General features: G+C 38.8%; 2 protein-coding genes and 2 long non-coding RNA genes across 4 annotated transcripts; 2 read left to right on the top strand and 2 right to left on the bottom strand.

The window, feature by feature from the left end:
- Window positions 1-157: 157 nt before the first annotated feature.
- xk (X-linked Kx blood group (McLeod syndrome)) lies at window positions 158-8,575 on the bottom strand. The gene is made up of 3 exons (XM_032568586.1): window positions 8,175-8,575; window positions 2,448-2,710; window positions 158-1,920 (listed from the first exon to the last, which is right to left on the bottom strand). The coding sequence occupies exons 1-3, from the start codon at window positions 8,417-8,419 to the stop codon at window positions 995-997; spliced, it is 1,434 nt and encodes a 477-aa protein (XP_032424477.1). The 5' UTR covers window positions 8,420-8,575; the 3' UTR covers window positions 158-994.
- Window positions 8,504-10,604, top strand: LOC116723564 (uncharacterized). Its single transcript, XR_004340007.1, has 2 exons — window positions 8,504-8,586; window positions 10,053-10,604. It is a non-coding gene; the product is annotated as an uncharacterized LOC116723564 (long non-coding RNA).
- Window positions 10,603-19,209, bottom strand: LOC116723561 (lanC-like protein 3). Its single transcript, XM_032568589.1, has 5 exons — window positions 17,505-19,209; window positions 15,505-15,628; window positions 13,418-13,615; window positions 13,140-13,347; window positions 10,603-12,479 (listed from the first exon to the last, which is right to left on the bottom strand). The coding sequence occupies exons 1-5, from the start codon at window positions 18,036-18,038 to the stop codon at window positions 12,320-12,322; spliced, it is 1,224 nt and encodes a 407-aa protein (XP_032424480.1). The 5' UTR covers window positions 18,039-19,209; the 3' UTR covers window positions 10,603-12,319.
- On the top strand, window positions 12,406-13,051 carry LOC116723563 (uncharacterized). The gene is made up of 2 exons (XR_004340006.1): window positions 12,406-12,538; window positions 12,761-13,051. It is a non-coding gene; the product is annotated as an uncharacterized LOC116723563 (long non-coding RNA).
- Window positions 19,210-25,716: the final 6,507 nt, after the last annotated feature.

The raw sequence follows: 25,716 nt of genomic DNA on the forward strand, positions 1-25,716 counted from the left end.
ATTTCTTTTACTTAAAGCAAATATATATATGTGTGTGTGTATATATATATATATACACAGTATACTGTATATATACGTATATATATATTTATATGTAATGCAGTTCAAGTAATTGGCCAATAGATGTCAACAGAGCACAGCATGAAAACAAAACGGGTGCAGTCTTCACATATAAATCTAGATTTATTTTTAACTAGGCATTTATCTTATGTAACACTTCAAGTGTCTCAGAATGTTTTATTTTTTGGCATTAAAGGCTGCGTATTTGTACGAACAGAAGCATTCTGGCAATTCCTTTGCAGATACGGTGCAAAGACACTGATTCTCTCAAATGTAAAGTTACATTTAAGATTGAAAACAACTTTTTAGTGATTTTTCTTTATACAGTTAGTCTATTTTGTGCACTCTGAATATCCAAAGTGATGAGACAAAAAGCATTTCACGTCACTATGGCTGCTCGACTGTTGAGTAAAAAGACATTTTCTTATGTAAACGTGCAAAATACATATTAATGCTTCTTGGAAATGGCTGTGCTTTACAATATCATGTGAAACATCTCATCATCAAGCATGAGCACATCACAGAAGCAGTGTGTGATAACCGCAAAGCTATTATTGGAAGAGTTAAAAAAAGCTAATTGCTTGCAGCCATAAAACTGGCGAGTTTTCTTCTTAAAAGCTGTTGCACCTCATCTGAGGTTGGACACCTGCATGCATCCATGCCAAAACGGGACACTAATACAATCAGATTAAATGTGTTGGTTCTAGGTTATCCCTAAACAGCATGGCCCAAAGGCTGCAGGAAGGAAGGTACTGGCTGGAAATATGAGCGACCATCATATCTGTTTGTTTGTAGCCACAATGAATCTATATTTGTCTTTTCTTAAAAGCAGACATTGAAATATGAGATCGAAGAACTGAAAGACGAACAGAGGGACAGATGTGGCACTTTAAAGGTTACAAAAAGTCTGCTGAATTGGGACCGCTGTGATGCTTCAGACGTTGCAGGACATACTGTGGCTTACGTCCCCGTTGACTCCACCTCTGATGCTGTTTTCCACATTAGGAACGTCATAGATCGTGTCATTGAGAACATCAAATGTGGTGTCGTTTGGCACATCGTCTGCGCTGTCGGTGGATGTGTCGGGAACCTGGTTGTTAGATGGGTCTTGGTGGACAGATGTCTCCAGTACCGCCCTCCCCATTGGCCTGTTGTGAGGGGAAGCAGAGGTACACAAGACGCAGAGGAAGGACGAGCAATCCCAGAGGCCCTGCGTCATGCTGGAGGAGAAGAGCCTCCGGCACGGATGGCAGAACTGGTAGAAGACCAGCATGAAGAAGATGGCCATGGCGTAGGCCAGCAGCAGCTGCAGCACCAGCAGAGGCGCGAAGATGAACTCGTAGAAGTCCGTTTTGTGCATATACCACAGCAGGAGCAGCAAGGCGTTCTCCACAAATCGAACCATGTAGTACACGGCCATGCGATACCAATTCTGGGATTTGTTGATGAGGTCCGGGTCGTTCAGCTTCACCTGCACGGCCGACCAGCAGAACATGTTGATGCCTGCGTAGAGAAACGTCAGCAGGCACAGAACAATGGTGGTCCCCACCCTGGTGAGGGTCTTCTCTATGTTCTCGGGGAACGGTGAGTGACTCTGCCAGAAGAGGATCCAGGGGTAGAAGAAGAAAACCGAAAAATTCAGGAAAACCACAGGCAGGACCCAGAGCTGCAGGACGGAGCTGAACAGAACTAGGACTACCACACGCGTGGCGATCTCGAAGCCTCTCCACAGGAAGATGCAGAGGTAAGCCATGGGTCGGATGTCCACCTCGTAGTCATCGTATTTGAGCTTAATGGCCAGGATGTTGCAGCGCAGCGCTCCATACACAATGGACAGAAGGGAGATCACCATCAGTGTGCCTAACAGAGAGAGGGAGAAAAAGAAGAAGGCAAAATCTGTTAAAAGTGTAGTACTCAACATCAGAGACAAAGTACCATGTACAGTTTGCGTCTGAACACTATGAGTTATAGTCTGACTCTCTAAGGCACAGGTGTCAAACTCCAGTCCTGGAGGGCCACAGCCCTGCAACGTTTAAATGTGCCTCTGCTGCACCACACCTGAATAGAATAATTAGGTCATTAGCAAGACTCTGGAGAACTGATCTACACAAGAAGGAGGTAATTAAGCCATTTCATTCCAGTGTCCACCTGTGGCACATCTAAAAACTGCAGGACAGCGGTCCTTGAGGACTGGAGTTTGACACCCCTGCTCCAAGGTTTTCACCTGAGAGGCATTTAAGAGAGAAAAGCAGCATTTTTATCATCTGTACCAGTGGGGTTGTTACATAACTCCACTTGGACTCAACATCCAGCTCAGCCCACACTGTAGCACAGTTGTGACAGACTTGCACTAATTCCTCCCCCACACACCTACTCCTCTTCCTCACCTCTTCCGATGGACACCTCCTGCTGCAGCACGCAGATGTAGAGCTGCAGGGTGAGCTGCGGAGCCGATCCCAGGAAGGCCTGAATCACAGAGGTGCGGGAGAACGCGGCCCGGTGTGTGAACAGCTTCCCCTCGGCCTGACCCACCTGCCGCTCCACTTCCTCTGACTGACCCTCGCGGGGCATCTGCTTCTTCCTGGTGATGCTGACATAGGGCTCCTCCACTTGGCCCACGCTGCCATAGATGCAGAACGCCTCCAGACACCTGGAGCAGCAGAGAGCAGAGGCAATGACAAACTAATGCTGAAATAGTTTCAGTCTGTTGTATATTATTACTGACTATAAAAATTGCTTGGTTTCTGCTGTATGTACTGTCATCTGTGAAACCTATAAAAAAAAATTATGTTCCTCAGGTATGTAGCTTCCCTTCAGATGAAGAGAAAGGAGAATGTTTGGTTATTGAAGTTGTAAACACTTTATAAACCATTAATAGACTGGAATAATGTTCATGCTGCCTTATACTGAGGAGGAAATTCCCTTGAAATAGGTGTTGATGAGAATTGAAACATAAGTCAGTCAGCAAGCAGCATCCTGCTTTCACACCAATAAGATTTATTATAGAGTGGTCTGTCAAATCTCTTCGAAAACCTGTGAGGTCCGGGTTGAAATCACTCCCTAACAAAAGCGATTTAAATTTTTTGCAACACAGACGTGTAGCAGTTTTGAGAAACTGTGGTTATATAACTAAATATTAGTTCAGTGATTCATCAGAAGCTAAATATTCAGGCAAGTTTGACTTCACATAGTAAAGGTTTGTTTTTGGAGAAAACATTGGCTGCTTTACAACTGCTAGATATTACTTTTTTCTCACTTTCACTTCTGAGAATTTATCATGGATCGATTACGTTTCATTTTCAGCTTACATGTATTCTTATTTTTACATTTTCTTCTCCGACTTAGTTCATTCAGATTATTTACAGCATCTCGTGCACAAGAATGGTGAATGAAGGACGTCTTTCGCAACTGGTTACAGATTTTCACCTTTATTGTGAAGGAGCTGAAAGCTGCATGACTGTACAGACCTGGGCATTTCTGCATAGCGTTTGCATTTAAAGGGTGAAAAAGAAGCTGTAAGTGACAACTGTGGACCAATTAATGATCCTCCAATGAAGTAGTCATGTTTGAAAATTTTCTTATAGCTTGATTATGACTGCTTATTAATGGTTTATAAAGTGTTAATAGCTTGAACAATAATAATTCGTAAACCATTTAAACTGATGTTGAATTTTGTTCTGCCTCATCTTACACTAAAAGTATTTTATGAGAAAATATCTAAATTTATACTTATAACACTTTCTTTAAGCAGTACTTATTATTATTGCTTTTAATTTTTAATTGATCATACAATAAATTGATTAGTGTTGATTAGTGTTTCACCACGACAGACATAGTGAAACGCTGCAGCACTGAGATGCTGCAGAAGCGCAATAAGCCTGAGGTAATTTTACTGCTAGGGTCATTTACATCAGCATTTACTAGTTTGTCATTATGGAGGTCAAAAGAGCCATCAGTGTGAGGGAGCGTCAATAATTTTCCAATGCAATACTAAAGACTCTGAAGAGCAGACCGCGGGCAAACAAGCTGAGGGTCGAGTGGCGCTGATCAGCAGCCAATTAAACAGCACGACGTCAGGATTTAAGCCACAGGTCTACAGAGAGACCAAATGTTTATCTGTTCAAAAACACGGCAGGAAAATCAGACACACGACTGGAGCGCTTAAAGCATTCGGACTGGAAGAGGGTTTCAGCTTGTTGCAGTTCTACAAGGGTTCCACACATTCATTTAAAAACTTTACTTCCTTTTGTCAGATCCAACATTACAAGGAGCTCCAAGTGCTTCACATTCATTATAAAATATAAAATGTTCAAGTTTCTCAAGACTGTAAGGCAGTTTGTTATACAGCAGGAAGGTACTGAACACAATGAAGAAGGGAAGTACATGAGGGAAAAATAAGAAAGGAGCTAAGAATGTCACAATAAATCAATTAATTGCATGATAAATTAAAGCAAGCTCAATAATTTCTGTTTTCATAATTTATTGTTTTTCAAACTGGCTGACAAAATTCTTCAGTCTGGTGTTTTGGTCTCATCTAGCCCTTTTTTGAAGGAACAATTTTGTTTACAGAGACTTCATAATTCATTTTAATTGTTTTTGTTGTTGTTTTGTTAATTTGTTAATATTGTTAATATTAATATTGTTAATATTTAAAATATCTTCTAAGTTCCAATGTTAAATATATGTTAGAATTTAAAGTGTATTGATCTTTAAGGATGTGCACATTGTCATGCCGTTACCTTTCTATTGAAAATGGTCTCAAAACAACAATATTATTATCGTTTATCGCAATAACTTCTGGGACAATTTATTGTGAAAGTTGTTATCTGACCGGCCTAACAGGAACTTGAACTGTAACACCTCTGAACTGATGTGGATAAAGATGCGGTCCTTCAGATATTCCCATGACCTGGATTTGACTTTAAAAAGATATTTTGGTCAGGATCAAGATTACAGTCGACTCAATGTCAAAGTCACTTTGCTGCAAATGCAAAGTGACTTGCATTTACAGTGACTTGCACTGTAAATGACTTGCAAGTCATTTCCAACTTCTACTTCACAAACCAACTTCTACAGTTGGTAGAAACCAACTTCTACAGTTGGTTTGTGAAGGTGATCTTCCGGTGCAACTTTTGTCCCTCCGCTCACTTTCCTTACTAACTTGCTTTAATTGTGGACTTTGTGCTCCAGAGGGCTTAAAAACAGATGAAAACCCCAAAAGGAAAAATGTAAACAGAATGCGAACCTTGTACTGAAATGATTTTTTCTGGCTTCTGCTCTGCTGCACTATCAAGATGAACTTAAGCAAATTTTGTTGCATGAAGCATCTAAAAGAGGAAAGGAGCTTTTGTGAAGAAAGAAAACTAGTTAGAAATAATTCAGAGAACAGAGAAGGCCGTTTTACGAGTCCAGCCCAACAACTGTTGGTGTCCCAGCTGCAGTGACAGAGTTAAAATGGTGAAGATAATTTCAGCGTTGTTGTGTCTGGATAAGACAAGAAAATGCCGCTTTGGCTGTTTGCAGCAGAGATAGACATTCCCCTCTCTGCTTGTGCTGTCGGTGATAAGCAGCCTGCAGTGACATGCGCTATTCTTAGAGCCGTGCTTCACCCAGGGAAGATGTAAATGTCTGAAGAGTAATGATTCAATGAGCACTGGAGGGGACAGAGACTGCTACAAGCCAGAGCGAGAGAGACTGCTACTGGGGAACAACGTGAGAGCAAAACAGGTTGTCACCGAGTCATCAACACAGCCGTCTCGATTGAGGCATTGTCGCACAGAGAGTTTCTTCACATGTCGAGTCATAACCCTACAAATACTTCAGGGGTTTGACTGCAAACAGTGTCAGTTTCAGAGCTGCTAGATGGCAGTAATGTAATTTAGGGCTCTACAACTCCCATATGTTCATAACCCAGTTTTAAGAGTACACCACAATGATTAGGAAGCCCTGAAAAACTAATATTTCTCCTCACTCTCCAATATCTTCCCAACATTAAAATCTTTGAGGCATTGCCTGTACAAGCACAGATGTGTCATAAAACAAACATTTTCAGAAGAGTCTGCAATTCTGGTAAGTGGGAAAGGATTTTCTATTAAGAAATGTTCTTTTCAAAAATAAAAATTTTAAAAAGCAGAAACTAAACCTTTACTTAAAAAGCTTCTGCTACACTTTTTTTTAGATTAAATTTTATTATACACATTCAGTTTTGATTTGTGTCAAATTTGTGGCAACAATGGTTACATTTAGCCTGTTGTTTTATAACTTTGTAAAGTTTGTTTATTTACTGTATCATATTCGCTGTCTAGTGTTCACCGCAACAAACACAACACAGATAGAGAGCACAAGTCAGAGTGGGTTGGTACAGTAAACACAAGTAAAACTACTTTATTTCCCCATTACTGAAAAATAAAAAACTAAAAACAAACATGTACCTTAAGAATGATTGGTGTTCTACACAAGTTTATTATATACAACATGACTGTGAAACATCTACAACTAGACGCATTATCCTTGTGTAATAGCCTTTCGGCTGATCAGCAGTGCATAGCAACAAGTGGGGGAGGGGCAGTATTGTTTTATATTTCATGGTTATGGTAAATTAAAAATTATGACTGTTTCTCTGTAAATTTAGAAAACTAATTAACAAATACAGGCTAAAACACTACTTCTTTGGGAACAGTAGTTAAAGCCCCAAAATTAGCTAATCATTAATTAAAATAGAATCCAACAAAACGTAAATTGGCATTTTAAAAATGGTTAAGAGTTCGAAAGCTGGAAAACTTTGCAGATGAATAGGTTACTTTTTAAACTCGTAATATGAAGTAAGTTTAGAATTTGATAGCAATTCAGGTTGTTACAACGTCTTACAAAAACAGTCATAACCTTTCATCTTTTCAACATTTCGCCACTTTACGTCACTAACTTTCATGTTTTTCAGGACAATTTCATGCAATAGGCCAACATAAAGTAACCCCACAATTGGGAAGTAGATTTATGCGTGGTTTCACAAATAAAGATCTCAAACCTGTGGTCTGTATTGTGTAGTAATGGTAGCTTTTGTAATATTTTCCCAAGATTTGAACATTTCACAATCTATCAAATTTAGAATGGTTTTATTGCAGCTTTTCAACACTGTAAAGTTCTGTGTAACTTTTGTTCTACACAGAACCTTTTGTTTTGTGTAGAACAAAAGTTGGTTCTCCACAGTATAAACTCATTTGGGGACTAAATACAACAGTTTTCAATTTTTAACTGTAAAAACAAAATGAAAAGCCGTGCTGTATATCTTTTTCTTTCACAGTTGATGACTGTTTAGTGTTGGCATAGTACATAAAATCCCACAAAATTACAATCTTGTTTGCAACCATTAAAAATGTGAAAAGGTCTTACTTTTAAAAGCCACTGCTTAAACACAGATAACCAAAACAGATGCAAAATACTTTTAGTGGCTCTGCAAATCAGCCACTAAGTCAGCTGTCACAGTGCAGCCTAGATATTAGAGTGGTGAGTCGGTTTTACACCAAAGTAGATCTACTGCTGTTTGCACATTGATCACAGAGTTGGTGTGGGTGTGTGTGCACAACAGGGAGGTTTTCCTAAAAACAAGAATGGTCTCATGTTCCTGTAACCAGATGGTCCAGTCAGACCGCAGAGATGCAGGTTTGATTTAATGGTTCCTTCATCATTGCTGAGCTTCGTGGTGCTCAATTAATCTATTTTCAGACATGGATCAGACCCTGAGTGGGCGATTTTGATGAAGGTGTGAAGACTTAGCTGTCAAATGTCACGGGGAATGTGGAACTTATCGATGGCTCTATTGATCAGATGTTTACTTCCGATCTAAATGACACTCACATGCATCATACTGCATCAACATGAGGACAACCAGACAAAAGCAGAGAGGCGACGCAAGCAACAACATGTGCGCAGAGCATTTTCAGCAACTACATCCAAGATGAGGCAGGTTAGAGACGATTCAAACACACACACACTAGGTGAGTGCACACACACCCCCACACGCCTACACACCACTGATGGGGACATGTCCCCGTCTGACACGGCGCACAGCTGGAGGAACCCACTGCATCTCCATAAACAAACATGCCAGCTCTGACCTGACAATGGGACCGAGCTGCAGGATGTGCAGCAGCAGGACGAGGGGTCTGTCTCTGCTCAGGTCCCGGTGGATGAAGGTGAGGGTCAGCTGCACCAGGACGGACGGGACGAGCGTGAAGAGGAGGGTGAGACCCTGCCAGATCTGGTCTCCGGCGGAGCGGTACGTGGTGCTGAGGTACAGCGCTGCCGTGGTCTCGGCCGTGAACAGAGACACCGACACAAAGATGGAGCTGGGGAAGCGCATCCTCACTCACTCCACTCCGCCATCCGGGGGGATGCGGCGCGCTGCTTCGCCCCGGGTCCTCGCGTCCATTACGGGAACCACCGAGCCCTGCGGACGGCGTCGAGCCACCATACGGGCACGCCGCCTCTGCAGCTGCTAATCAGCGAACTGAGGCGTCCTCAGCCAAGGTTATACCAAAGAGTTACGGCAGGGGGCGCTGTGTGACACCGAGGTTGACGCGATGACATTCAGTGATGTAGTCTGCTTTTCAACAACTCGAGCAAATTAATTGAGTTTGGTAATTAGGTTTAAACAGTGAAGATGGTGCAGTATACGCATTGTTCAGAGTTATACTGATTTACAGAGCTTGAAAACCAATAACCCAAATTATTTAAAAAAATGTGAATAGGACTATTACATAAGACCAGCAAAAGAGCAGTTTTGCTGCAGAAATATTTACTTTATGATTAGCATGAGGCATGAAGGCATGATCAGCTGCTGCTGAACCCCAGATTGCTTTAATAGCGACCTTCAGCTCTTCTGAATCTTTGGATCTTGGTGTCTCTGCTTTTGCCAAAGATTTTCTGAGCTATTTGGTCATGAAAGTTTTGTTGGCCAGTCAACTGCACTGAAACTATAGTCAGTAAACCATTTACCTGACCTGCTGGAAAATGAAGTCAGTTTCTTCATTAAGCGTCTCATCATGTCCTTGGCATGTCTGTGTTTGGTGGTTTTGATGACTTGACTCCTGCTTTACTCAACTCCTTGTCAACTTTTTATTGATCTGACTCTACTAATATTTATTAGTTATAGCTTTATATCTTAGACTCTCTGTGGAAGCTATTAGTACTGATAAATTTAAAGTAAAAACAAATCTTTTTTATATTCTCAGTCTTGCAACTCATACTGAATTCGTTCAACCAGTTTGGTAAATAAGAAAGCTACAAAAATAATTTCAAAGTTGAACATTTATGTGTAGTTTCATTCATGCAGATCTGGGCTGTCTGCTTCTGAGGACAGTTTGATCTAATTTCCTTTGCAGTCTGAGGTCAAACAGATTCAGGTTACACAAGTGTAGCTACATATTATCATAAATTATAAAAGATGATAAGGAAATTTATTAATGAAACATAGTACCAAGAAATATAAATTGTACTGCAATAAAAAAATTGTAATTCAAATAAATTTAGGTCAGTAAATACAATAATGAATGTTATGAATTATTCAGGATATCTAAACATGTGTCAGCCATCTGGCAGGACTGATTTTATCAGAGATCTGCTTCCTTTAACTTTTAGATGCAATGTACGAACAACATGGAGTAATTTGGTTTGGATAACACATGCTTAGGATTATCCAATTAAAGTTGTATGTGGACTTGGGGAAACAGAAGAGAGAAAAGAGAAAATATTGGATTCCAACCTTAATTAATCTGCCTTTTGCCAAATCTTTACAGAACGACTCATGCAGATCTACAGACGCTTGAGACGGATAGCATTAGTTATAAAATGACGCCTTAACTTTGATTACTAAATGTCTATACACTCAGAAATATTTGTTAATAACTAAACAAGCATTTATGATATACAACAATGTAACAGACACTGGGGTGAAAACTCCCATCCAACCCTTACCCTGAATTTCCCCTTTGCAGGACAATAAAGGCTGTTTCCATCCTGTCATCCAGTACGACTGATGGTTACCATGGAAACTAAACAGACCCATGGAGATACATTGCTGATCATCTTCGGCATGTTCACCTGCTGTTTGGCTGATAAGATCCAACATCTAAAGAGAGATATCACATCTTCAATATTCTCCAGACAAGAGGATGTTATATATTTTTAATCTATCTGAAATTATTATTAATGTATATAAAATATCTATATTTTTACGTAAGGTAAATAAATCTGCAAGTTGGAGAAATTATGCTGCTAGATATTTAAAAATGTTGGTGGTTCGTATGGAGCACAATGTGGTTTTACTTCACCCAAAATTAAAAAAAGAAAGAACAATGAGATTGCTTAAAGTGAACAAAATTATTCATATTCAACTTCAGTTTTAAAGAGCCATTCACATTTTTATTCAATGAACATTACAGAAACATATTTCGACAAAACCACGCTTTTATATGCCTTAGCACATATACAGCATGTCATTGTCTTCAAGATTATGTGTTGCCAGAATAAAGCAAAGCATCCATCTCCTTTTGTTCATTTATGTTCTGATCTGGACACTTAACAATAATCCTGTGGATTAGACTGTAATTGCAACAACATTCACTCACTAATGTAGCTTAGAAATATGGAGCGACAGGCACATGTAGCATCAGAAACTGCTTTGGTTTGCTGTTGTTTACAGGCCTTTTTTTTTTATTATTACTTGAGCCACTTGTTCACACAGTAAATGCTGGCCAAAGCATCTTCCATTTGTATTTTTAGACTTAATGATAAGGATTTTTGTAAGGCCACATTATCACAATTAAAAGACATCAATTATTACACAGCGTGGAAAAAAGTCACGTCTGGAATTTGCTTAGAAGAAAAATAAGAAGAAAGCCAGACTTTTCTTTTTGTTCTTTTCTCATCACAAAGTTACAGCCTAGAACAAATTGTTTTCATTTTCCACAGGGTGAAACAAATTACAACGTCTTACAATTTCAAAGTCCCGACACGGTGGCCAACAGAGCTGGAAACACCAAAAACAGAAGCCACACAGGTGAAACAGAACAAAGGGAAACTGTTACAACAATGAACAAATATTAATCTCAACATTTACCTGCTGTACCTCTAACATGTATCAGTAACTCTGAAAGCTTGGTGTCATTGAACCACTTTTTTATTCATTAAATATTTAAGGTTTTGACAACAACAAATTGAGAGATTGTGTCCCTAAAGACTTAAATTAACTGCATTGTGTGATGGTTAGCTGGTGTAAACTTCAAAGGCATTATGTGACTCGTTTTTTTTATTTTTATTTTTTTTTTTATATTTGAGCGTATGTGTGACTTAGTTGTGATTTCATTTACTTTAGGCTGTCGATAGTGCACATGTTTATCTCTGTCCTGAGATTAAGGGTACACACACACATTAATTTATTTCTTTTCCTTTTTAGTTAAAACTCTGAATGGGGTTTTGAAAGATAACTACAAGAGAAAATAATAATTATTAAAAATGTTATTGGAGTTTTTGAGTTGCTTTCAGCTGAGTAGTTTATTAATAGCCTAGCTAGTGATACCGTTGTAGTGGCTATCCATTTACCAGTAATTTTACCAACCAGGATCAACGGAAATGTTTTAAAACAGTGATAAAACTATCACTATCTCTGTGGCTGAATCCCTTTTTGTTGTTTCTGTTTGTATGCAGGCTTGCGTTAGCACTGCAGCAGAGCTAGCCACTAGCTACCGTTCCTTTAGCAAAATGCACATGCTGCCAGTGTTTATGGATTGATTTAATTGTTTTTGACTCATGTAAATATGTTTAATGAGATATTTTGCAGCTATACATTTTTTTCAGAACATTTGAACTACATTTACTCACAAATTGAGCAAATTTGTTTTCTTTTATGCATGTTAGCTGCTGTTATTTTTAATGCTAAAGCAAATCTGAGGAGATTCTATTAGACTCTGTAGATAAGGGACATCCAAAGGAAACTTTTAAATACGTATCTCAGGTTTAAATGGCTGTGAGGCCTCATTTTAGCTGACTAAACTGAAACAGAAAATGTTAGTGGTGATTCTGCTAAAGCCTGCAAGGTGTATGTCCACACAAAGCAAAAACCTTCTCTGCTACAGCATCAAATGTTTCACTCCAACTGAAACCCACTCACATACTGTCCTGCTTTTACAGTGCATGTTACTCCGTCTATTGTAAAAATTATAACGTCTCTTCTGGTCAGGAAACAGCGCGATGCTGGATCCGTTCACACAAACACGCTGAACAGAGGGAACTCTGACTGGTCTGGTTGCAGGAGATCGACCAGGAAGCAAACAGTCCCGGAAAGGCCCTCGAACAGGCTGTAGATGCTGGTGACCGAGAGGGATCCCGCCTTAAACTCCTCGGTGAAGATAAACTCTGCAAACCTGTGGGACAAAGAGAAGGACACAGAAAGAGATGGATGATGAAATGATGAGTAATATAAGTGTCTTTCAGATTTACTTTACCAGGAAAAACAAACACAAGAAAATTTTTTTCTTAGTAAATATATATTCTAAATTATCCTACTGACATGAAATGTAAACCAGAATACATTGTGGTCCACACACACAAAGAAAACGACACAAATTAGTTTAAATACTATGGGTAAAAAGTAGAGGAAATACACATGAATAAAAGGAGATGCAAAAAGTCACAGAAAGCCAAGAAAATTAATGAAATCTGTCTATATTTAGAAAGTGATCCTGCTGCCTAATAGTGTAAATCAGCTGGTGTATTTCTAACAGATGACCTACAAAAAGGTTTCTCCTCATCAGGAATAACACAAAACATATCAGTATTGTGTTATGTGTTTTTAAAAACTTCAGTTCATATATCTGTATTGTGAAAACTAAAATGAAAGTCAGGAAAAAAACGTTTTGCTATTTTGCACTATGAGCTGATATGTGGTACAATCAGTTCCCAGCATATTGGGGAAATAAATTTTACTGACAACTTGCGACACGACTCATGAATTTCTGATATTGAAGACGGCTTATAGCCTGTAGACTTCACACCAGTGGGAAAGAGGAGAAATGATTGCTTGCCTTTGGGCACGGTAGAGGTATTTGGAATTGCCTGTGAGGCGATAAAGCAGGAGGAAGACATAAGCGCTGCCTGCAACCCCGTGACAAATGCCAGGCCCTTTCTTCAGCAGGCCTTTCTGCCAGACGAGCTCCCCACTGCGGATACACGTGTCCAGATACTGTGGCTTCTTATTGATCAGATAGGCTTTTGCAAAAAGATACGCCACGCCTGCAGGATGAAGTGGAAACATTATAGTAACAGGGAATGTGATACCGGGCGTCAGTACCAGTGGTTGTACCTGGGGCGCCGTGGCACCAGTGCACCAGCTCGTTTTCCCTCTCGATGACTGCTCCCAGCTCTGCCGGCCAGTTGCAGTTCTGCTCCTGAGTCATGAGGAAGTCAACGCTCTGCCACACCAGGTCCTTCTCCGCCCCGCTGAGGACATCCTGGTAGCTGAGCAGCATCTGCAGCACTGAAGAGAGGCCGTGGGCTGCACCTGACAGGAAGCAGGGCGAGGAGCGGGTCAAAAACATGCGGCAAACAAAACCAGCCGTGCAGGCCGACGCCATGCTGGGCAAACAACCAGGCACAATCCTGAAAGATACGAGCAAAAGCAGGCTGCATGGAGGCTTCCCTTCGCCTCTTGTGGTTTACTGACCTTGCTCTACCTGGCAGCAAAAAATAAACTTTGAATAATGAGACACATCTGGCTTTGACAGGAAATGCCACATACAAACTGACTGAAGGTGAAAAGAACCAAAGCACTAAAAATGTCAATTAGTAAAGGGAGAGTACTTAACACAACATCTTTAGTACCCAAAGTGTATTTGTTTGATATTTCAAATTTGTATTCAGAATTAATTATACAATTACGCCCAGAATTATTTATAAATATAGTGGTGGATTTTTTTTCTCTCCAAAATGTGCTTTTTTTAACAGTAGTTTGACAGGAAAGAGGGTGAAGACAGAAGGGGAAAACTTGCAGCAAATGCTCTGTCTTGTTGTCTAACAAAAACATTTTCATTGTGACTCCAAATGGTCTCAAAAGCAGTTTAATGGGCAAATTTACCACATTGCTTAGCAAGTACACACGTATAATTGACCAAAGTTATAAAGTTGTAATTGCTTTTATTTTCAGTATAGATTAGACTTACTTTCCCTTACAAATTTTTTTCTTTAATCAACAGTGCTATGTATAAAAATCAAATATTGCTGACCTACAAACTGCGACAACCCTCTGAGCCAAAACAAATTATTCCCCCTACGCTAAATCAGAACAGACTGGTGAGAAGTGGAGCTAATTCATGTGAATCCCAAAGTCATCAATACTAAATGCATGCAGGGTAACCACAGCTCTCTGGGAAATGTCAAACATTACGGTCTTCTTTCATATCTGAGACTTCCCAGTAAACAGTGAGCAAATGTTTTAGGGCAGGCAAAGTTTAACTCATGCAGATATTTAAAAGTGTCTTCATTAAACTCTCTAAGGGAGTCAACTTTTTTTGTTTTAACTCTGTTATCTCCCATCGGCGCTGAAACCATGCAGAGGTGACCAGCAGGGCTATGCTTACTATGAACTCTGTGCTGGTCTGAAAGTTACTGAGGATGTCCAGCCCTGATGCTTCTCTTCATCCGATGCAGTCAAGAAAAGCACAGTTAGCTTCATACATGTTAGCACAACAACTCTGGAGCCAGAGAGAGAGATACAGACTAAGTCAAGTGTAAGATATTAGGACACCTTTCTTATAACGCATTTGGATATTTGGTACCAATTTTTACTTTATTTGTTGATCAGAAAAGGACTAGAGATGTACAGCTTTCTTAGAAAATATTTGCTCTCTGAGAAAACATGAAGGCAAAATGGAAGAATGTAGAAAAAGAACCAAACTTCTAGAAAAATGTTGTTCTATATATGAATCAAAAAAGTTATTATTTGGAGACCAGAGCAGACGACACGTTTAGCATAAACCAAATACACCTTTCCAGAAAAACAACGTAATTCCAAACTATGGAGCATGGAAGAATCATGGTTTGGTGATACATTCACCATCATACAATCTACCATTGATGGAGGAAAATGTGAGACCATGTATAAAAAAATAAAACTGCACCAGAACTGGACCCTGTGTAAGTCAGAGTCCAGATACTGTGTGACCAGATCAGGTTGAAAAACCTTTCCAACCTTTAAGCAGTCCTAATTGATTAAACCATTAGGACTGTGCAAAGGTTTCACTGTTCCTATAGTGATCCTGATAAGTAGATCATCTGAGGGTTTTTCTAAAAACTAAAAAACTGCAAGAAACCCTGATGACTTTGGAGGAACGATATAAAGAAATGAGGGATGATTGGAGACTTTTGCACAGAAAAGTCTCAAGATATTCTTACCAAGATATTCTGTTCCATAGTATGAATACATCAGAGGGAAAGGCTTCCTCTTCCTCCTGGCGTATTGTTTTCCTGACTCGATGATGGCTTGGCAAATAGATTTGATCTGATCTTTGCTCAGGATCTGTAAAATGAAAAACACTTACGTTATCTGCATAACAAAGACATCTTTAATAATTTACTGGACTAATCTGTAGTCAAAATCTGTAAAAGGACTAGAAATGTTTTGTTTTCTTTCTGCTAGCAAACCACAGAATGCAATGTGACTTTCTGAGACACAAGAGTGATTTATAAAACAAACCGAAATCAAATTGGTCTGGGAGAGATGTACCATTACTGACTCATAGTTTGCTGGTAAGACCAGAAACAAAAGGTCACCTGAGGTAGCAAACTGTCAAGAATGTCAAAGGTATACTATGTCCTGTGGAGTTAGGCTGGAGGGGGAGCGGAAGAGGTCTCTCTTCCTCGTCTCTCTGTTCACGCGTTTGCTTTTATCTTGTTGGGAATTTTGGTGTGATGATGTGAAAAAGTCACACAAAAAGGAACAACTGTGAGACAGGGTATTATAAACTGCTGTCTGTTTTATACTAATGCAGAGCATCCAATCACTATAAATGAGACAAATGCACATACACTGATGTCACAAAGTGCTTTATGGACTCATCTTAAAGCTTAAATTTGAATATTTTGGTTTTAGTCATTTTCTTGTTTAAAAACTGAAAATCACAACCAAGAAACTGCATCTAGAAGGAATCTAGATTGGATTGTATGACTGCGATTAATTACAGCTTTATTTTACTCTAGAATGCAGCATCATTTACAAATATTACATTAATTGAATTAAACAAAGTTCACAAATAAGATGACCATCTTGTGAGGTCACCAATTACATCAGGTATCTGTTACGTCAGCAGCAAGTGTCATGTAAGTCATTTGAGACCGTTTATCTCACTCTTCAGCCACAAGAGACTTTGTGTGACATTGTCCACCTGTGCAGTGCCATAATAACTCAGGACAAGTAAACAAATGTAGCACAATGTTGTAAAAGATACATGACCATCAAAAGGCGTTTGCCAACTTATGAATTTCTTCTTTCGTCTTCAAGTTTCACATTTAAATTTAATTCAGTTCAAAAATATGTTACTGATTCCTAAGGGAAATATAACATTTAAAGGGAATCAACCTATCATGCAAAATTCTCTTTTTGCACAATTTAGTACTTCCATTTGGGTCTCTACTGTTTCTATATGTTAAAATTTTTTGTGTGGAAAATTGTGTTTTTCAGCACTGACGCTCCTTTTTCTGCAATCTCAGATTACAACAAATGGGTTGAATTTGTCTGCATTGCCTCATCAGGTCATTTGGAAGAGGATAAATTAAAATCATTTTACAATTGTCTTTATTTGAAAGAGTGACAAACTAAATCACATGACATAGGTGACATAAACCATGTCGTCACTCAAACATGTGTGGTCGGCATCAAACTTAAAGCTGACCGTTGACATCCAGAAGCAAGAGAAATGACATGGTTGATTTTAATATAAGCTTATAAAATGTTATATCCCTAATGGGCTGCAAACATTAATAATATAAAATGGTCTTGTCCCAAATGACGAGTTGGGGCAAAAATGTTTCAGGGAATTTGATCTTTATCCAAGGGACCGCCTGTTGTTTGTCAGAAAATGAATAACATCACTAACTGAAGATTCGTATTAACATCCATATCTTTACAAAACACCACACTTTCAATTCATTAGTCAGTTTTCTATTATTCTACTACAAACTACTACTACTACTACTTGAAGGAAATGATTTCTCATTTAAAAATATAATTCATACCCTCTTGATGGAGTAAATTAAACAGCAAAAGCTGAGGTCGTTTATGTTTCCAGATCTGCGTGTGATATTAGTGGTCAGTCATGGTGAAATAAGGCATATTAAGAAGTTTATTATCAGGTTTGCTTGGTGAAAATCGCGCCATCCCGGGGTGTCTGCCTCACCTCAATGCCCAGCTTCTGCTTCAGGACCAGCGCGGCGCACAGGTAGCCCGCCCTCCCCACAAACAGCTCGTCCGAGCCGCACTCCAGGAAATTGATGGGCGCACACACCTCCCACAGGTTCCGAAACTTGGTCAGCGGCTTTACAAAATCCGCCAAGCCCAGGGACTTGTATATCATCGCGGCCACGGCGTAGATGCCCGCCCCGCCGAGCAGAAAGGCGGCTCGCATGTTTTGGTCGGGCTCCGCGTCCGCGTACCTCACCGACGCGTCGATGATCTGCTTGGCCGTCTTCAGGTAGACGTCCCGCTGCTCGGAGAACAGCGGACACTCGCTGACGTGGTACAGCATGTAAGCGACTCCGGCCGGCCCGTCGTACAGCCCTCCATCGCAGTCGCTGATGTCGACCTGGATCTTTTTTAGGATCTTGTCAATTTTGGCAACGATGGCTGGGAGGACGGCCTCGGCGCTCTGGCCCGGCAGCAGCGCGCCTCTGTAGTCGGAGAAGCGGTTCGCGAAGCGGCGGGTGTTCTCCATCAGGCCCAGGTCGGGGTACCAGTAGCGGCACGGCCACGGCAGACAGACAAGATCTGTGCTCCCTTCTCAAGGTATCCAAGGATGAGAGAAGAAAAACAGTTTGACTGCACAGCAGGTCCCATCAGGCCGCAGCTGATTGGATGGGAGCAGTGATGGATGGATGATGGGACGTGCAGGCAGTCCGCCTCCAAGAGCTCCACCAACAAAACAGGTGGGGGAGATGGTTTACACGAAGCCATGTTTATTAGTGATACTTTGGAATATTCTGGAAGGAAAATGTGCATGTTTTTTTCACATGTTTGCTGCATTTTAATTCTATTCACCATTTACTCTGGTGCATCTAAATAAAATCCAGTGCAACCAGTTATCTTCAGACTGTCCATTTGTGAGTAATTAAAGTAATTAATTAAATAAATCTAGCTGCTCAGTGAGGGCCATATAGATTTGTTTGAGAACATTAGTGAGCAAACAGTATCAGGGTGGAAATGAAGACTGTGGCACAACAGCATGTTTCAAAAGACATAGAAATCCATCTACATTGATGGGTGAGGAGATTATTAATCAGAGGAACAGCAAGAAGATGAATGGTATCCCTGGAAGAGAATATACTTCCTGATGGATTGAATTATGGATGTGAACTACAGAGAGCCACAGCTCAGATGTCAGCAGGGTAACTATTAGTTCTGCTCTCCCTTTACATAAGAATAATATGAAGAAAACAATTGACCAAAAAGTCATTTGAAGTCCGGATAGCAGTTTGTGACAAGGCTTAGAGGAAGCAGAAAACATGTGGCTGAAGGTGACAGAGGAGACCAAAATGCCCCAAAGAGATTTGGACAATCTATCCATTATTAAAGCATGTTAATCTCTAAAAACTAATTTTATAGAGTATCAACAAAAATCCTTTTAAAATCCTATTGGTTAACTCTGCTTGTGCATGAAATATAATCTATTTTTAGAGTATAATTTACCTTCATTGTATATTTTCAGTATTTTTTCCCCTCCTCTCTCTTTTTAGCATCTCACACTAATTCTGTTTTTAGATAAACACATTTTTTCTTTTTAATTCAACAGCAAGTCACTTCTGCATAATGCATTTTGACAGATAAATGATAGCTCTATGCTTTACTGTCCCCATAGGGGAGATTTGACTTGGACATAATGTGCTAAAAATGATCAATCTGTCATGAGTTGAGGTGGTGAGGCAGACGCAGATGGAACCAGGTTAGATGAATAATAATGATTTAATGAACAAAAAATCCAAAACAGTCCAAAAACACAGGCAGCACGACTGAGCGGAAGCCAGGGCTCAACGTCTGTAGCAACTGGTATCACAAAGGACAACACGAAGGACTGAGCGCACATTCGACAAGACACCAAACGAGACGAGGACCCGACAAAGACACAGACACACTGGTGACACTAAATACACAGGAGGTAATTACAGGGACGAGAAACACCTGGGGACAATCAAGGGGAAGACAGGACAACATGGAAACTCAGAAACACAGAAACTCGAAATAAATACACAGGAAAAACACGGAACATGACAGAATTAAATACAATACAAACAGCAATGTTGAACACCAGTACTACAATAAAATCAAAATACACATATTGATCAATAAAAACACATATTGCACAGTCCTGCATATCCAACAAGTAAACAAACCAACAAATCAGACCAGAGCACTTAATGAAGCACTTAATATAATGAATTGTGAGTTTGCCTGGCAGCTGTTGTTGTCGTCCTGTTTTATCGTCTGTTCACCTTTTCTTGTATCTGAAACCTTCAATCTGACTTTTTCTTCTACTGCAGCAGCTGGAGTGTCCTCCAGCACTTTGTTCTCTATTGGACTCAACATAATTTACTTCTGCAGCCGTTTCAATCGATCAATTTCATAGTCAAATGAGAGTTTGACAAAAGGAAGTGCAGATTTATTTTTTTATTTTTGTTTTCTTATCTCTTTTTAGGTGTGTGTATATATAGCAGATTTTAATTTCTACTTGCTGGTCAGGTAGCCTCCTATCTGCTGTTTTTCTCAGTAAAACTTTAATGTAACTTTTCAGTTGAGTTCTAAAGCCTGGGAATAGTCCATAAATTAAAGCTTGTCCTTATTTAAACCACTCATGAATAATTTATTTTCACTAACCAGATAAAAAAAAAAATCGCTGTGAATTTATTTTTAAGTCAAAGTTCTTTATTTGGTGTGTTTGTGTCAGGGAATAATTCTCCATTTGGTTTTGATGCTGAAAGAGCCTGTTATTTTCGTTCTCATAAAAATAAAATGTTCAGTTTCAGGAGGTCACCCTTTCATTATTTCTCATTTGTTGTTACGATATTCTGCGTGTTTAAGGTTTAATCTGTGTATATTTCCTGTTTTACAATATATATCTAACCTTAATCTTAAATCAGTCCATCAAAAATAATTACTTCCAGCAGGTGGCGCCAAAGGCCTACAGGCTCAGCCAGCTACTGTCCATGGTGCTGAAGAAAAACAGCCGGTTTCTGTCTTAAAAAGGCGCAGATGTTGTTCTCATTGTGTGCGGTGGGTTACAGTCATATAAAACTATACTTTTGTGTAATTTGTTAGCTCTGAAAACTGCAAACACGAAACAATCTGGAAACAAAAGTAACCACAGAAAAATTCATCAGAAACATCAAATGCATGTTTTAATTAGAAACAACCTTTCCCACGTATTTCTGAAGCTGTATCAAAACTTAAAGCTAACCTAACCTATTGAGTTTAATATTAAAAACAATTATAATTAATATACTCAAACTGGATAACGGAAACAGATCTGAAATGGCTGATATCATCCCTCTTTTCCCACAATGTTAAAAGTTGAGTTGCTATCCAGTTTAACTTAGTTTTGCTTCGTTTTGATCTCATTTACTTTGAAGTGAAGGATGTCCAGCTGAATTTTGAATAGTGAAGAGCACATTCACTAAGCTCTTTCATCAAACTCACAAACTATAACAACCATAAAAAAACAAAAGCAAGAAATATCCCAGATAAACAAGAGCAAACCGTTTTTAAGAGGACAAGCAGATTGTTATTGTGCTGCGTTAAAATTAGGATTTAATTGGCCTCTATGTAATTCAACGTGATTGGATTAGAAGGAGTTGCCTTGATAGAAATCAAATTTAGACCAAAATTTGACTCTAATTAGAAGTGCCAGATATTTGAGCCTGTTCATCATGTCATTGCATTTGTGATGATATTAGTTATGAATTGGCTCGATATTAAAATAAAACTGAATGAAACTCGGTTTAAAATGAAACAACTGGACTGAATTTAGTTAGTTACCTTCTGAATTCACACTAAAAAGATCAAATAAACTGAATGAAATGTATTTATTCTGGTCATATTCCTCTTGGTTTTTTTTTTTTATGTTATTCCTGTAGCTGCGACTTCAACCAGTGAATCTACATTTGTATCTGTCACGAAATAAAATTGAAAGCAAAATTTAAGTTTGAGCTTTTATAGAACATCTACCAAGGACCAGATAGGCGACTCATTAAGTTCCCAGACAAGATGTTCTCACCAAGGATGTAACCTAAATCTTAGATGACAGTGAGGCAAAAAAAAGTGGAATAAAATAAGAGCTTCTCATCATAAATTTGCATTTTAATGACATTAGATTTTAAACAGCCTTTTGCACTGATTACTAGAGATTTGTTTCAAGTGCATTTGTGTCATTTTTGCCTGAAGGATTGAAATAACTTGTAGTTTTTAGACCTAATTTTCCTCCTGCTGCTGCCACCATGATACTTCTTTCGTGCATCGGAGATTCTCTGTATGTCATATTTATTAGAAGATCAAAGTTTTCTCACAGCTACGTTATCTGATCTTTCTCATCAGATGTTTCTCTTTAATTAAAATTTTTAAAAATTAAAGAAATTGTATGTTTCCCTGTTGTAATCACAGATTTTGATGCATTTTGTGTGATACAAAAAATGTAGAGCTTAAAAAAATGTACAGGGGAAAATCTGAAATATGAAAAGTGTGCCATGAAAATGTATTAAGTCAAAACCACCGTTTTTGTTATGGCAGCCTCAAGTCTTTTGGCATGATGCTGCCACCACCGTATATCACCAGAATTTTCAGTGAGTTCATAGAGTTTTATATAAAGACCCAAGGTTTCATTTTCCCCTACATGTTGCTGCGTCGAGCCTTGCAGCTCCTTTATTTCATCGATTCCTTTATGTTTTCTGCTTACCCATTGAGGTCAGACATGCAGAGTGATAAATAAAGCAAAAATAAATAAAACAATTTCCTGTGTCTAATTTTCTGAACTACAAATCAACAAATATTCTCTTGTTGAAGGAGACAGACATCTCACGTATTCATCAGAACTTTGTCTTATTGTGCCATTTCCAACACAAATCTATCTGAGTCGAGGCTGTGATTGTAAGAGACGCTTTGAACATTTGAATTTGAAAGCAGCGTCTGTTAGAAAAGCCACGGATACAAAAGGAGAGGATGAATGCCACACTGATACAGAGGTGTTGGCAAAGGTCGCCATATGAATACTGAGGTAATTAAAATTTCAAGGCTAAGTGCAATTTCTCAGCTCCAAAAATGCAACTTGAAGCAAAGCAATTTCAAGAAAGGCCAGACTTTTTAGAGTATTTATGAAAATGTGAGCAAGAGCTGCAGTTCTGGTTATTATTGGAAAAAAAAAAAGAAAGCAGCAGTGGATCAGCTTCTGTTTCTGAGGCGTGTCTCTGTTTATGTGTTTAGATAAAAGTCTCCTTACAGTCTTACTTTAAAGCTGCTTTTTTTTCTCAGACTCACATTACGAACAAGTTAGAAGATTTTATTTTTCTTTCCAAATATTTTTCTTTTTTTTGGCATTTTTGAGTAAAAGTTCTCAGATGTGGCCGACAGAAGAGTCGGGCAAATTAAAATAGTTGGAGACATGCGCGGAGATGCGTGTTTTTTCCCGTCTTATCTGGAGAGATAAGAAAAAAAGAAGGAAAAAGAAACCTCAATTTGCATTTATATGAGAAAATGATTTAGGACTTAACTGGTCCCATCTAATGTTGCGGAAAATAAAGCCTGTACATTTCTCCAGCTTGATATGCAAACGGCTTTAAAAATGTGGGTGCAGATGAAAACATGGGAGGAGGAACCACAAAAAAATGACAGAAATGCCAAATGAAGATAATTCATTCAGATACTTCAAAATGAACAGCAGATAAACAGAGTCTGATACCACTGCCCAAATATCCTTATTATTAAACACAGAGCATCTATGTGAAACTTTATATATATATATATATATATATATATATATATATATATATATACAGTATATGTATATATACTGTATATATATATATATATATATATATATATATATATATATATAATGAGGTAATCTGGCTGGCTTCTGGTGAGATTTTTCTCAAATCTCACCAGATTTGAGAAAAACTATCCTCACAGATGAAGCAAAGTGGTAGCAAATGATGCTGGAGGATTTGTTTCTCTACAGCAAAGCCTGGAAAGCAAAATAATCTATATGGAGCAAAATACATGACAAACAATGAAGGACACCAGTTAGAGTTTCTACTGGTACATTAATGTTAGAAAACATTGTCACTAAAGGGGACACTTTTTAATCTATTTTTTGAACCAAAAAGGTTTTCTTTGTGCTGGTATAGTGCATGAAACATAATCAAGTTGAGGACATTTTGCTTTCGGGTGACATGTATGAAAAATCTTTAAAAGTTTACGGTACCTTGATATTTTTATATTATGCATGTAGAGCACTGAACAGGCAGGGAAACATTGTACAAGCATGGAATTGTGATTTTCTTATTTTAATAATGCATTGAGACAAAAAAAAACAGAAGTAGTGCTGGGAATACCACAACAGAAAAAGGTCAACGTCTCAGTAAAATGTTCGCATCACACAAAGCTAATGGGTTTATCGGCTCACAGTTCTCTGCTACACTTTCTCATTAGTAATGATAGCATTTAAGTAATTATTTTTCCAATTTGCGGTTTCTGAATGAAAAGCTTGGACAAGTCCGACTAAATGAGACCTAAGTAAAGAGAGAGTGCTTGCAGACATTAATGGGCTGTTTCAGCTGGCTGATTGGCAGGAAACACTACCCCAGCAGGAGAGCTGTCCGTTAAAGCCTCAAAAATCTCCATCAAGTTCCTTCAAGAAGGTCATTCAGCGTGAAAGTTGTGGCAGAAAATATTGGCTTGTCCCAAACAGCTGCGACTGAAATATGGAGCACGTGCAAAGGAAATAAAAAGGACAAAAAAAGAGAAAATTATAGGGTAGACAAATAAAGATGTCAGTGTCAAGACAGAAAATAGATTGTAAGATGTTTCAAAAAGAAAGACAAAAATGTATCAGAAGCAGGAATATAGGTTTTTAATCTCCAATGGAAATCTAAACATGAGATCTACAGACAGAAACCACAAATATTTGCCGTCGTCAAGAGCAAAGCTGTGGAGAGCGGGTTACAGTGGACCAAAAAGAAGCAGCCATTAACTGGGAATCATTAGAAGAAAGAGAATGAGTCACTGCTCTGCGTTTGGCGAAGAGATGAAACCAGAACATCTTGATGATGGCCTGGAGAAAACAAGAGCATCTCAGCAGTCATTGTAGAGTTGACATGTAAGGTAAAACAACCAAACAGATGGTCGTCATTGCTTCAGCATACAATTGGTGAGTCAGAACACATTTCTTTCTTTCATGACGAATAGACAGCGCGGTGCACATTCACTGGTATACCAGCTAAAAGTGGTTAAAATGCAATCAAATAAATGTATCGTGGTGGCGCAGGGGGTTAGCACGCCCCACGTTTGGAGGCCTTAGTCCTCAACGCGGACGTCGCGGGTTCGACTCCCGGTCCCGACGACCTTTGCCGCATGTCTTCCCCCCTTCTTCCTGTCTGCCTACTGTAGAAAAAATACAAGCCACTAGTGCTGCAAAAACTCTTTGGAGAAAAAAAAATTAATGTATCCTCATTGAAAGCTGACATGGAAGACTGTCAATTTTTTGTGTGGTAAACCATTTAGGTATTGATTTTGCCATCACTGCAAAAGCACAAAATCTTATCAAGTATTTTTTTGGTCTAGTTTCTGGTGCAAATATCTTAGTAAACTTGAAATAAGGCAAAACTAACTCCTAAATACCTTTTCAGCAAGATACAAAGGCTTGTTTTAAGTAAATAATTCCTTAATATTGATGAAAACAGTCTTGTTCCATTGGCAGATGATTTAACTGGGTTCAAGACGTTTTTCCTGTGCTATTTATCTGCTAATAGAACAAGTAATTTTTTCATCAATATTAATGAATTATGACTTAAAACAAGCCTTTATATCTTGTTGAAAACTAACTTTTAAGTTAGTTTGTGCCATTTTAAGTGTATCAAGATATTTGCTCTAGAAACTAAACCAAAAATACTTGCTAACATAAGATTTTGTGCGTTTGCAGTGCTATGTTTTGATTCATTCTCCTGCTTAATGATCTATTTTCAGTTTTAACAGCAGAGGAAACGTGACTTTTACTGCAGATCTTCCCCAACTTGAAATATTCTTCAGCAGCTGTGGTTTTGGACCAAAATTACCGTGTGTTGTTTCATGAGGCCACCGAACAAAAGAATGAAGCAAACAAACAAAAGAGGCCAATGTTTGAATTTCATGCATAG

This window comes from Xiphophorus hellerii, chromosome 7 (genome assembly GCF_003331165.1).
Source record: "Xiphophorus hellerii strain 12219 chromosome 7, Xiphophorus_hellerii-4.1, whole genome shotgun sequence".
Classification (NCBI taxonomy): domain Eukaryota; kingdom Metazoa; phylum Chordata; class Actinopteri; order Cyprinodontiformes; family Poeciliidae; genus Xiphophorus; species Xiphophorus hellerii.

Excerpts from the sequence above, each read along its gene's own strand:
- xk (XM_032568586.1), bottom strand. The coding sequence starts at position 8,419 with ATGCGCTTCCCCAGCTCCATCTTTGTGTCGGTGTCTCTGTTCACGGCC. Across the intron at positions 2,711-8,174 it reads CAGCTCGGTCCCATTGTCAG|GTGTCTGGAGGCGTTCTGCA; the intron begins GTCAGAGCTGGC and ends CTGCTGCTCCAG. Across the intron at positions 1,921-2,447 it reads GGAGGTGTCCATCGGAAGAG|GCACACTGATGGTGATCTCC; the intron begins GTGAGGAAGAGG and ends TCTCTCTGTTAG.
- LOC116723561 (XM_032568589.1), bottom strand. The coding sequence starts at position 18,038 with ATGGAGAACACCCGCCGCTTCGCGAACCGCTTCTCCGACTACAGAGGC. Across the intron at positions 13,616-15,504 it reads CTATGGAACAGAATATCTTG|GTGCAGCCCACGGCCTCTCT; the intron begins GTAAGAATATCT and ends GCTTCCTGTCAG. Across the intron at positions 12,480-13,139 it reads TACCTCTACCGTGCCCAAAG|GTTTGCAGAGTTTATCTTCA; the intron begins GCAAGCAATCAT and ends TTTGTCCCACAG.